Source organism: Neoarius graeffei, chromosome 1, assembly GCF_027579695.1.
Source record: "Neoarius graeffei isolate fNeoGra1 chromosome 1, fNeoGra1.pri, whole genome shotgun sequence".
In the NCBI taxonomy this organism is placed as follows: domain Eukaryota; kingdom Metazoa; phylum Chordata; class Actinopteri; order Siluriformes; family Ariidae; genus Neoarius; species Neoarius graeffei.
The window spans coordinates 45,573,976-45,586,797 of record NC_083569.1 but is presented as its reverse complement, the minus strand read 5'-3'; the positions used below and the strand labels follow the sequence as shown (position 1 = coordinate 45,586,797).

The 12,822-nt window shown below is 40.4% G+C and overlaps 1 protein-coding gene across 3 annotated transcripts in view; it reads left to right on the top strand.

Annotated features, from left to right (window-relative positions):
* The window catches only part of slc4a2a (solute carrier family 4 member 2a), a 117,835-nt gene that overhangs the window by 102,082 nt on the left and 2,931 nt on the right, over nucleotides 1–12,822 (top strand). For all 3 annotated transcript variants that reach the window (XM_060932630.1, XM_060932621.1, XM_060932612.1), the window contains 7 exons: nucleotides 2,798–2,992; nucleotides 3,072–3,287; nucleotides 5,681–5,770; nucleotides 6,649–6,815; nucleotides 8,695–8,948; nucleotides 11,747–11,916; nucleotides 12,151–12,324. In XM_060932630.1, the coding sequence (XP_060788613.1) occupies nucleotides 2,798–2,992; nucleotides 3,072–3,287; nucleotides 5,681–5,770; nucleotides 6,649–6,815; nucleotides 8,695–8,948; nucleotides 11,747–11,916; nucleotides 12,151–12,324 (1,266 nt within the window). The remainder of the gene's footprint in view (nucleotides 1–2,797; nucleotides 2,993–3,071; nucleotides 3,288–5,680; nucleotides 5,771–6,648; nucleotides 6,816–8,694; nucleotides 8,949–11,746; nucleotides 11,917–12,150; nucleotides 12,325–12,822) is intronic.

The following is a 12,822-nucleotide window of genomic DNA, read 5'->3' as shown; positions in this document are numbered from 1 at the left end:
AAACAAAGCCTTTTTTATGTTGGTACAGAGAAGCTACCAGCTGTAGTCAATAATGATCATGAACAGGAAGTTAAGAGGCATTGGCAAGTTAAGGCATTTTGGAACTTTCAGCACCACTGAATTAATAAGCGAAGTGTGTGTGTGTGTGTGTGTGTGTGTGTGTGTGTGTGTGTGTGTGTGTGTGTGTGTGTGTGTAAATTTGACCCTGTACTGATTTCAGAAAACCCAAAATAAATTAAAATTTGTGCACCAAATTCTTCTTCCTTTTTTTTTAATTAATATGTTGTACTATCATTCTGGGGCGGCACGGTGGTGTAGTGATCAGCGCTGTCGCCTCACAGCAAGAAGGTCCGGGTTCGGGCCCCGCGGCCGGCGAGGGCCTTTCTGTGTGGAGTTTGCATGTTCTCCCCATGTCCGCGTGGGTTTCCTCCGGGTGCTCCGGTTTCCCCCACAGTCCAAAGACATGCAGGTTAGGTTAACTGGTGACTCTAAATTGACCGTAGGTGTGAATGTGAGTGTGAATGGTTGTCTGTGTCTATGTGTCAGCCCTGTGATGACCTGGCGACTTGTCCAGGGTGTACCCCGCCTCTCGCCCGTAGTCAGCTGGGATAGGCTCCAGCTTGCCTGCGACCCTGTAGAACAGGATAAAGCGGCTAGAGATGATATGAGATTCTGCCCCAGAAAAAGAACAGTTCAACGAATTCATTGAAAGCCCAGTATTGCCATGAGATTGATGTCGACGATGGCATTCATGTCCGTGTATGTAAATTTCTGACCCCAACTCAAAACAGTTGATCTGTCATCAGTGTTGTACATTTAACAAACACATGTCTGTGTGTTGATTGATCCACAGCAACTATTTTGTATATACTGTACAGCACAACTCTAATTTGTTTACTTCTGATGCTGTGTGTAACCCTGTTGATTTGATGGAACTTGTAGTTGAGGTGTCTACCCTAAACTGACAAGTAGGAATTTCAAGTTTATGAGGTGTTTTTCTTTGGCTTTTTTTGGTTGGAAGTTGGGAATTACAAGTTGCAACCTCGAGTCAAATGCAGTGCATTATTACTCAAACGCTAGCACCAGTGAATGTTAATAGTAATTCAGTGTTTTCCCCAGAAAAAAATTAAAGCCGTAAATTCTGGCATGATAATACGCAGACAACTGGGCGCCAATGGTGCGAAAGCAAGCGCCGAAGGCGCGAAGCGAAACTAGGAAGGTCCGGGGGCATGTCCCCCAGAAAATTTTTTGAAAATAGATGTTCTCAGGTGCATTTTCAGGGTCTCTGAGAGGTTTTAGATACATGATTATAGGATAGATTTTACCAGTGTTTCGATGATTTCTGACCTAAATAGTATTAACGTATACACATTTTAAATTTCACCTTAAAGTTCAACATGCAAGTTAAACTGTTTTGTTCTAGATTCCTTAGGTATATGACAGATTGAAAATCTACGGGGATCCCTTGCACTTAATTATCTATGATCAAGTAGTGTTGTAACAAAAATATGCATGAAAATATGATCAGTAGTTTTGCTCCATCGATCATCATGACCTCCTGTTGATCACAAAGGGATCTGAACCTCAGAACTGCCACCTTAAAATAAGTTGCTGTATTACTGTAACTGTAATGATTTAGAATGTTTCTGATGCAATTACCGTAATATATGTATAACTAAGATGCACTGAAAAGAAAAGTAAGGCAACTGGATATTATAAAGTTTAAATTTTGGCACTTGTATTAAATGGACTAGATTAAGATTAAAACATATTTAAAGGAAACGAAAACTTAATTCATACATTTAAGTTTGCAGAAAGATTATGTACTTATAAACACATTCATGAAGGGAATTTGTTTATAAGTGTCAAATGTAGCATAATTGCGAATAATAATGATAAGCGTATTGGGCAGTGTGATGTCACTGCGAGCCTTTAACAAAAGAATAATCCGGAGCCGCCTTTTGTTCAATGGATCCCAGTGACATCACAATGCCAAAAATGCTTATGATTATTATTTGAAATGATGCTATATTTGACACATTTGGACAACTTCACTCCGTGAGAGTGTTTATAAGTATGTAATCTTTCTGCAAACCCAAACTAATGAATTAAGTTTTCTACTCCTTTAAAGCAGATTAATTCTCCTTGGCTTTTGCTCGGCCCAATGTTGGGCAACCCTCTCATAGTCCGTCTCGCTGTCATCCATGCTGATGTGGATCAAATTGTCCAGCGAGTCTTCTCCTAGCTTATTAAAATCAGTCGGCTTTGTCCGTCTGGTGGGGGACGACATCGGCAGCCAATGAGATCGCTTATAATGAATCGGAAACTTCCAGGATGTCTGATGTTTTCTTTCGATGTTTTTATTGGACGGTTTGAACACGTGATCTTACAACAGATTACAGTTTGTTTACATCATACCACGCGGACATATTACTTTGACAGAATCAACACAAACACTGGGGGAAAAAAGACTGCTTGTTTAACACAAATATCAATCAATATGTAAATGGATCTGTTATTTGCTCTCCTATGTATCTAGTTACTTGTGGGTAGGAAATTTAACCTATCGGTATAAATCTAAGCGTATCGGATTTTAAATAAAGCGACTAAGCGTATCGGCAGGCAGAGCAAGCGTATCGGGCCCGATACGCTAAAACGCTTTGGGGAAAACCATGGTAATTGTTGCAATTACAAATGATTTGTGTGTAATTAATGAGACTAAATGTTCAAAGAGAGTCCCATGGACAAATTTTCCAGGGTAATTGTTTACACTTTAATCCCGATATATTTGTGACAGTTCTGTACATCCTATGGACTGGAGTACCTGACAGGACGGGTATGGATCGGGTTTTGGCTGGTAATTATCGTGGTGGTTACGGTGGCCTTTGAGGGAAGCTTCCTGGTGCGTTTCGTCTCCCGCTTCACACAGGAGATCTTCTCCTTTCTCATCTCCCTCATCTTCATCTATGAAACTTTTTCAAAGCTTGCCAAGGTAAAACTCATTTGTTTTTGGAATAAACCAGAACCAAAACTTTGCAGCTCTTCACACTTGTCCTCGTTTTGTTTTTCAGATCTTCAAAGACCACCCTCTCACCTCTTGCAACAGCACAGCAGAAAATGACACTACACCAGAGTTACTGGTCAACTCCAGCAGAACTCAAGACATACCTGCGAAAGTATTGAACCAGCCCAATACAGCCCTGCTATCCCTGGTGCTTATGTCAGGAACCTTCTTCATTGCCTTCTACCTGCGCAAATTTAAGAACAGCGCGTTCTTCCCTGGCACTGTAAGATTTTGATACCACACTTTTTTTTTTTTTTCTTTTTTTTTTAAGGATTGTTAGGAGAGGAGATTTTACAAGAAGAAAGAAGGAATAGAGGGTGGATTCACATTAGCAATTGCATAATTGCCACTGAAATCTCCTTTCAAGAAATGTACATTTGGACAGGTTCACTGTGACCATTCCTTTACTTAATTGATTTGACGTCTATGCTGTTTCTAGCTGGTCATGTAAACAAAGGAGAGGTAGTCATGTAATGGTGTAATGTACATAATGGAGAAGAATATCATGGCAATACTGGGCTTTCGATGATTTTCTTTTTTCTGGGGAAGAATGATTGTACAGATATCTCATCTCATCTCATTATCTCTAGCCGCTTTATCCTTCTACAGGGTCGCAGGCGAGCTGGAGCCTATCCCAGCTGACTACAGGTGAAAGGCGGGGTACACCCTGGACAAGTCGCCAGGTCATCACAGGGCTGACACATAGACACAGACAACCATTCACACTCACATTCACACCTACGGTCAATTTAGAGTCACCAGTTAACCTAACCTGCATGTCTTTGGACTGTGGGGGAAACCGGAGCACCCGGAGGAAACCCACGCGGACACGGGGAGAACATGCAAACTCCACACAGAAAGGCCCTCGCCGGCCACGGGGCTCGAACCCGGACCTTCTTGCTGTGAGGCGACAGCACTAACCACTACACCACTGTGCTGCCCCTGTACAGATATCTTTAATAGAAAAAGCAAGAATTTGGTGCACAACCCTTAATTTAATTTGTGTTTTTGGAAATCAACACAAGGTCAAAATGATATATACTGGGTCGAAATTATACATACAGCACACCTACTATTTGGTTAAATGTCCGTACACAAGTTTCACCTTGACCAGATGCTTCTGGTAGCCATCAGCAAGCTTCTGGCAGAGTTCTGGCTGGCTGTTTGACCACTCTTCATGGCAGAATTAGTAGATTTCAATTAAATTTGTTGGTTTCCTGGCACACACCCGACTTTTAAGCATAGTCCACGTATTTTCGATAGGGTTGAGGTCAAAAGGCGTAATATTAACCTGTTTTATCCATTCCACAACCAGCTTTGGTGTGTTTAGGGTCATTGTCCTGTTGAAACACCTAAATCTCCCAAGTTTCAACAATCTTGCTGATGGTTTGAGGTTATGCTGAAGAATTCTGACGTAGTCCTCCTCCTTCATTATTCCATTCAGTTGGTACAGTGTTCTTGGGGTTGAATGCCTCACCTTTACTCCTCCAAACATACCACTGGTCATTGTGGCCAGACAACTCAATCTTTGTCTCATCTGACCATTTCCTCCAGAAAGCTTTTCCTTTGTCCATGTGGTCAGCTGCAGACTTGAGTCGAGATTGAAGGTGTCGATTTTGGAGCAAGGGCTTTTTCTTGGATGGCAGTCTCTTGGTCCATGGAGATGTAAAACTCGCTTGCCTGTAGACTGTGACACTGGTGTTCCAGCACCAGTTCATGAGCTTCAAGTTCATGGCAGATCTGTGCTTGGGTGGTTCCTGAACATCTGAACCATTTCCTCTCAGATGAGGGTGACAGTTTTGGTCTTCTTCCAGACCTTGCCAAAGTGGCTGCACCTCCCAATAACTTGTACTTTTCAAAGAGAAACTTTTTATGTTGGTACAGAGAAGCTACCAGCTGGAGTCAATCATGATCACTAGCAGGAAGTTAAGAGACCTTATATATATAATTTTTTTTTACCGTGTTTTCAGACAACCCAAAATAAATTAAAACGTGTGGACCAATATCTTGTACTTTCCTGTTAAAATGTTGTACAATCATTCTTTCCTAGAAAAAAAGAACAGTTCAAAGAAATCCGCGAAAGCCAAATATTGGCATGACGTTTTATGTCCATGATGTGTGTATTTAAACTTCTGACCACAACTGTAAACGCATTATACCATTACAATTAGTGTCTTGAGTAACACACTTTTAGTTCTTTATTCACAAATGTCAAGGCCTCTTCAGAGGTACTAAAGACTGTGAGTTGCAGAGTTTTCCATTTCCTTTATTTCTCTCGGGGCTCACAATACCCTGCTGAACTCGGTGTTTTGTTCCTGCACATACTTTGTAGTCCGGAAAGATGTACACCTTGTGACCCTTGTACTCCAAGTTGCAGCTAGTGGGTGGGAATTGGCAAAATGCCCAAATTGTGAGAACATGGGGTAAAATAAGACCCCTGATTCAACTGAGCAGATAATTTCCAGGCTTAGTGCATGTTTGTGCAGGAAATCCATCAAACTGTGCCGAATTCTGGGCTGCACACCTTGCTGTATCATAGAACAGATTGGTTTATGATTTATACTGAAGTGTGAATTGTTTACAGTCCATCTAAAACCAAGTTCTCTTATGGTGCAGCTCCGCAGGGTGATTGGAGATTTTGGTGTTCCCATTGCTATCTTCATCATGGTTTTGGTGGACTATAGCATAAAAGACACCTTCACACAAGTGAGTTGTTTTTTTGTTTATATATATATATATATATATATATATATATATATATATATATATATATATATATGAGTGATTCCACGCTTATGGGTACTGAAATGGGGACATGAACTTATTTTTAAAAATTCACCTAAAACCATTTTTTTACCATCAGGTCACAAAACATGTAATCTTTAATGAATGATATGTTAAAAGATAACTTTAATTTTCTGAGATGTAATAAAAACATATTTATATGCCAAAGTCAGAACGTAACAGAAGTGTTGTGGACATATATATTCTCAATTTTAACAATGTAGAATTACTTTTTGAAACATAGGAAGGTGATGTTTTAGCAAATATAATGAATAAACATGTGTAGTAGAATAAACATACACATTCTTTCAATAAGATTAACATGGTATATAGCTAGATTGTAATTAATTTGTAACAGACGCGAGATGGACAATCGTAACAGAAGTAATGTAACAGACATCGTTTTGGAACTCATAGGCTTGACTTTGGCATATAAATATGTTTTTATTACATCTCAGAAAATTAAAGTTATCTTTTAACATATCATTCATTAAAGATTACATGTTTTGTGACCTGATGGTAAAAAAAGAAATGGTTTTAGGTGAATAAGTTCATGTCCAGTACAACCCATTATTCTACGTATATCTTGCATACTCTTTGTATCATAACTGAAATAAGAGGAAAGCTAACCATGTAGTTTTGAATTTTAGGCCCTTCATTAATGTTGGATGCTCAATTGTAATTTTTATATATGTTTTTTTCATCAGGTGCAGCAAAATTTATCGAGCTAACCTTGCATCCAGCAACCCTGATTTTTAATATTTGTAGTTGAACGCTGTATTCATCCTTTTCCTCTACAGAAGCTGAGTGTGCCGAGCGGCTTCAGTGTGACTAGCCCTGAGAAACGGGGCTGGGTGATCAACCCATTGGGTTCTGACGGTCAGTTCCCAGTCTGGATGATGGCTGCCAGCATTCTGCCTGCCCTGCTCGTTTTTATCCTCATCTTTATGGAGACACAGATCACCACGTAAGCCAGATTGATCTGTCTTGAAGCATACAGAAAATTTATGAATAGCGCATTGGAAACTGCCCTCTCATCAGGAGATTGAGTTCGAATTTTAACATGGGCACGGCCAGCTAGTATTGATTTCTTCAATCGATCAAAGCAGCCCTAACCACTTAAGTGTGATGGATAACTCTTGTATCCTGAGAGCAGGTGGCGCTCTCCACCACTCAAGCTCCACTCAGTAGCTCTGTGGTGTTGAATGAGTGGACTTGTCTAAATAAATGGGGGCTTTACATGTCTTGGAGGAATTGCAGGTTAGGCTACATCTTCTCATGTTTCATATCTCTCCTGTGAAGGGCGTGCGTCAGTTCGTAGGAATTTGGAATCCAACCCCGATTCCAAAAAAGTTGTGATTCTGTGTAAAACGCAAATAAAAATAGAATGCACTGATTTGCAAATCCTTTTTGACCTATATTCAGTTAAATACAATACAATGACAAGATATTAAATGTTCAAACTGATAAACTGTTGGGTTTTTTTTTTTACTAAAAAGCACAGCTTTGTTGTAAAAGAGTGCAGGCGCAAAACTGGCCTGCCTACTTCCCCTTGAAAATGTGTGTCGCATTATGAAAATATGACAACAGAGACCCTAAACTGTTGAGCAACTGAAGTCGTACATCAAGCAAGAATGGGAAAGAATTTTATGTTCAAATCCTCAACAATTAGTGTCCCCCATGAGTGAAGTTGAAAGAAAGTGATGTAACACAGTGGTAAACATGTCCCTGTTCCAACTGTTTTGGAAAATATTGCAGGCATCAAATTCAGAATGAGTTTATATTGACAAAAGAACAAAGCTTGTCAGTTTGAACATTTTAAATGTCTTGTCTTTTGTATTGTACTTTTTTTTTTTAATTGGAGTTGTAAATTAAGAGAAAATGTTGCTAAAATTTGCTTTTGGGTTGCTTTGATTAAAGTTTTCAGTACTCATTTTGAATGACTAGTACTGGGGTCAGCAAAACAACTAAAAACATCAACACCCCATATAATGTATTTAAAATGAGTCCAAGCATTTAGATTATTTTAGATTATTACATTACACTGATTAAAATTTTACTTATAAAAACAATACGATTGAACATGCACTTCATGTGCTCTACTTGGGATATAACCTAAATGCCTTGTAAAGTGTACATAGTGTACTGCCCGTCATGCATGTCCGTTTATATTCAACCATAGAACAAATGTGTGGAAAAACAGCTGAATGGAATGTAACTTGGTAACATTTTGCATAATTGTACTATCACTCTATAAGGCGAGTATCTCTCACTGGGGTGTGACTAGTTGGAGACACAACAATTGCGATAAAATATGCGAATTAGCGACAATTTTCACTTGGAATCACACTGAATTGATATTCACATATTTTACCGCAATTGTTGTGTCTCCAACTAGTCGCGGGCTGTCACAGCCCAGTGAGATACACTTGCACTTCCTGTCTCACGGAAACTGACTTGAGAAGGGTTCGTGACGGCTTTGTGACACCAGCGACGCATTTGCGGCTATTTTGAGAGAAATTTTGTCGCACAAATTTTTTGAACATGTTCAAAATTTCAGCGACGAAGGAGCGACACTTTGCAACTCATGCGAGCAAATTGAGAAGCCCCGCAAATGTTTCAAGACACTTTTGAAACTCTTTCGCGAATGACGTTCGCAATTTGTCGCAAGCTGTCGCAGCCCAGTGAGATACTGGCTTAAGCCAGCATGATATCTGTCTTTTTTCTGTGTGCAATTGATTTGTATAGTCATCATGTTAGAGAAGTGATAAGGATGTATGTTGGAATCTGTACTTGGAAGGTTAAGAGATTCTGACTCTGAAGCTCCTTTTTTTTTCTCCCCCCAGTCTTATTGTGAGTAAAAAGGAGAGGATGCTGGTGAAGGGGTCTGGCTTTCATTTGGACCTGTTGATCATTGTAGCCCTGGGTGGGGTCTCAGCTTTGTTTGGCCTGCCCTGGCTGGCTGCTGCAACCGTGCGCTCCGTGACTCACGCCAATGCCCTTACTGTCATGAGTAAGGCTGTGGCACCTGGCGATAAACCACGCATCCAGGAGGTAAAGGAGCAGAGGGTGACTGGACTTCTTGTAGCAATTCTCGTTGGTGAGTTCAGCTTTTGCACAGTGCTCTACAAACAAATCTCCACATTGAAGTACACTGGGAAGCAGCATATGGTGTCGTGTGTGCGTGTATTTCAAGTTTCAAAGTGTTTATTGTCATATGCACAGTGAGGAAGATGTCCTCTTGCACAATGAAATTTTTAGGTTGCGGTCCACCATGAATGCCATATCATCTCATTATCTGTAGCCACTTTATCCTGTTCTACAGGGTCGCAGGCAAGCTGGAGCCTATCCCAGCTGACTACGGGCGAGAGGCGGGGTACACCCTGGACAAGTCGCCAGGTAATCACAGGGCTGACACATAGACACAGACAACCATTCACACTCACATTCACACCTACAGTCAATTTAGAGTCACCAGTTAACCTAACCTGCATGTCTTTGGACTGTGGGGGAAACCGGAGCACCCGGAGGAAACCCACGCGGACACGGGGAGAACATGCAAACTCCGCACAGAAAGGCCCTCACCGGCCACGGGGCTCGAACCCGGACCTTCTTGCTGTGAGGCGACAGCGCGAACCACTACACCACCGTGCCGCCCATATATATTTTAATTATTATTATTTCTTATATTGTTGCTTCAGAAAAAGTTCTATATATCTACAACCCCAATTCCAAAAAAGTTAGGATGCTGTGTAAACTGTAAATAAAAACAGACTGCGATAATTTGGAAATCATGGAAACCCTATATTTTGTTGAAACTAGTACAAAAGCAACACATCAAATGTTGAAACTGAGAATTTTATTGTGTTTTGTAAAATATATGCTCGTTTTGAATTTGATATCAGCAACATGGTTCAAAAAAGTTGGGACGGGGCATGCTTACCACGGTGTTGCATCACCTCTATTTTTAGCAACACTCTAAATGTTTGGGAACTGAGGAAACCCATTGCTGTAGTTTTGAAAGAGAAATGTTTTTGCCTGATAATTTCAGTTGCTCAACAGTTCAGGGTCTCCTTCGTTGTATTTTGCGCTTCATAACGCACCAAATGTTTGAAATGGGAGACAGGTCTGGACTTCAGGCAGGCCAGTTTAGCACCTGGACTCTTTTACTACAGAGCCATGCAGTTTTAATGTGCAGAAAGCGGTTCAGCATTGTCTTGCTGAAAGAAGGAAGGCCTTCCCTGAAAAAGATTTTGTCTGGATGGCAGCATATTGCTCTGAAACGTGTATATATCATTCGGCATCATTAATGCTTTCTCAGATGTAAAAGGTACCCATGGCATGTGCACTAATGCACCCTCATACCATCACAGATGCTGGCTTTTGAACTGGGCACTGATAACAAGCCGGATGGTCCCTCTCCTCTTTAGTCTGGAGGACGTGGTGTCCATGATTTCTAAAAAGAATTTCTACTTTTGATTCCTTGGGACAATTTTCCACTTCGCCTTAGTCCATCATAAAAGAGCTCGGGCCCAGAGAAGGTTGCGGTGTTTCTGGATATTGTTTATATCTGGTTTTAACTTGCATTTGTGGATGCAGTAATGAACCGTTTTCACAGACGATGGTTTTCTGAAGTGTTCCTGAGCCCATACAGTGATTTCCACTACAGACACATGTCTGCTTTTAATGTAGTGTCCCCTGAGGGCCTGAAGATCACAGGCATCTAATGTCAGTTTTCAGCCTTGTTTCTTGCATACAGAGATTTCTCCAGATTCTCTGAATCCTTTAATGATATTACATACCATTGATGATGTGATCCCCAAATTCTTTGCAATTTTACATTAAGGAACGTTATTCTTAAATTGTTGAACTGTTTGTCCACACAGTCTTTCACAGAGCGGTGAACCCCTCCCCATCTTTACTTCTGAGAGACTCCGCCTCTCTGGGATGCTCTTTTTATACCCAATCATGTTACTGACCTGTTGCCAATTAACCAAAATTTTTTTAAGCATTACACAACTTTTTCAGTCTTTTGTTGCCCCGTCCCAACTTTTCTGAAACGTTTTGCTGACATCAACTTCAAAATGAGCATATATTTTTTCAAAAAAACAATAAAAAAAAATTCAGTTTCAACATTTGATATGTTGTCTTTCTACTATTTTCAATGAAATACAGGGTTTCCCTGATTTTTGCAAAATTTCATTGTTTTTACTTGTTTTACACAGTGTCCCAACTTTTTTGGAATTGGGGTTGTAAAAATCAGTAAATTGTCATTTTATATGAGGTAATTTTGGATGATGTTCTTCTATGTGACACTAAAACGTGTGGAAGGTGGAAAACGCAGGTGTTTTTAGAAATTACAGAAAATTGTTAGATGTATTACATAGACTATATGGCCAAAAGTTTGTGGATATCTAACCATCACACCCATACTTGGACCATCCTCAAACCTTAGCCATAAAGTTGGAAGCACACAGTTGTATAGAATGTCTATGTATGCTATAGCAGTACAGGTTCCGTTTCCTTTTACATGCAGTTCCAGTATGACAATGCACCTGTGCACAAAGCGAGGTCCATAAACACATGGTGTGTCAAATGTTGCCCCAGGTCTCCTTTCCCGATATCAGTGTCTGACCTCGCTAATACTCTTGTGGCTGAATGAGCAAATCCCCCCCCCCAGTCATGCTCTGATGTCTAGTGGAAAGCCTTCCCCTTATCATTAATGGCAAACTGGGAATAATCTGGAATGGGATGTTCAACAAGCACGTGATAGCCATGTGTTTCCAAACTTTTGGCCATATAGTTAATAGTATGTTGTTTTGTCTTACTGTGTAATAGTACAATATATAGATTTTTCTTTTTCTTTCACTTTAATCTGTGTTTTCAAATGCTATCCAGGTCTTTCTATTGTGATTGGGGATGTGCTAAGGAAGATCCCCATCGCTGTGCTGTTTGGCATTTTTCTCTACATGGGGGTTATGTCCCTCAATGGTATCCAGCTGACTGAACGTATGATGCTATTGCTGATGCCTCCCAAATATCACCCAGACCACATGTATGTGCGGAAGGTCAGTCAGCTCTCCTCATATAGGAGTAAAAATGGAAAACGTTGTGAAACATATATTTTTTTTTACTGCAAACCTGGCCATTAGACTCACATCATCAAGCCCTCCCAAACCCACTAATACCATCGATCAGTGCCAGTATCTCATGAATATCTCCGAGGTAGCTCTAACCCAGCTTTTCTATAAAGCATCAGTCTGCTTGAGCATCTCCTTGACCTTTTGACCGGTCTGTTTCAGGTGCGCACTCTACGGATGCACCTTTTCACAGGTATCCAGGTGGTGTGTTTGGCTATGCTCTGGGGCATCATGTCCTCCCAGGCCTCGTTAGCTTTTCCCTTCGTCCTCATCCTCACCGTGCCCATCAGGAGGTTCCTGCTGCCGCGGATCTTCAACCAGCGCGAAATGCAGTGTGTAAGTGTTTCTCATCAGAGATAAAACTGATGATCAACTGAGAAATATTTACATTACGACTGGGTGATTAGAGCTAGTGTGTTTTTGTAAAGGATTTATAAAGCCTTTTCCTATTTAATGGTATGCACTCTGTTGCCAGTTTATTCACCACGCTGTCCCAGCACCTACAGTGGTTCTTGAAAGTTTGTGAACCCTTTAGAATTTTCTATATTCCTGCATAAATATGACCTAAAACATCATCAGATTTTCACACAAGTCCTAAAAGTAGATAAAGAGAACCCAGTTAAACAAATGAGACAAAAATATTATACTTGGTCATTTATTTATTGAGGAAAATGATCCAATATTACATATCTGTGAGTGGCAAAAGTATGTGAACCTCTAGGATTAGCAGTTAATTTGAAGGTGAAATTAGAGTCAGGTGTTTTCAATCAACGGGATGACAATCAGGTGTGAGTGGGCACCCTGTTTTATTTAAAGTACAGGGATCTACTGTAT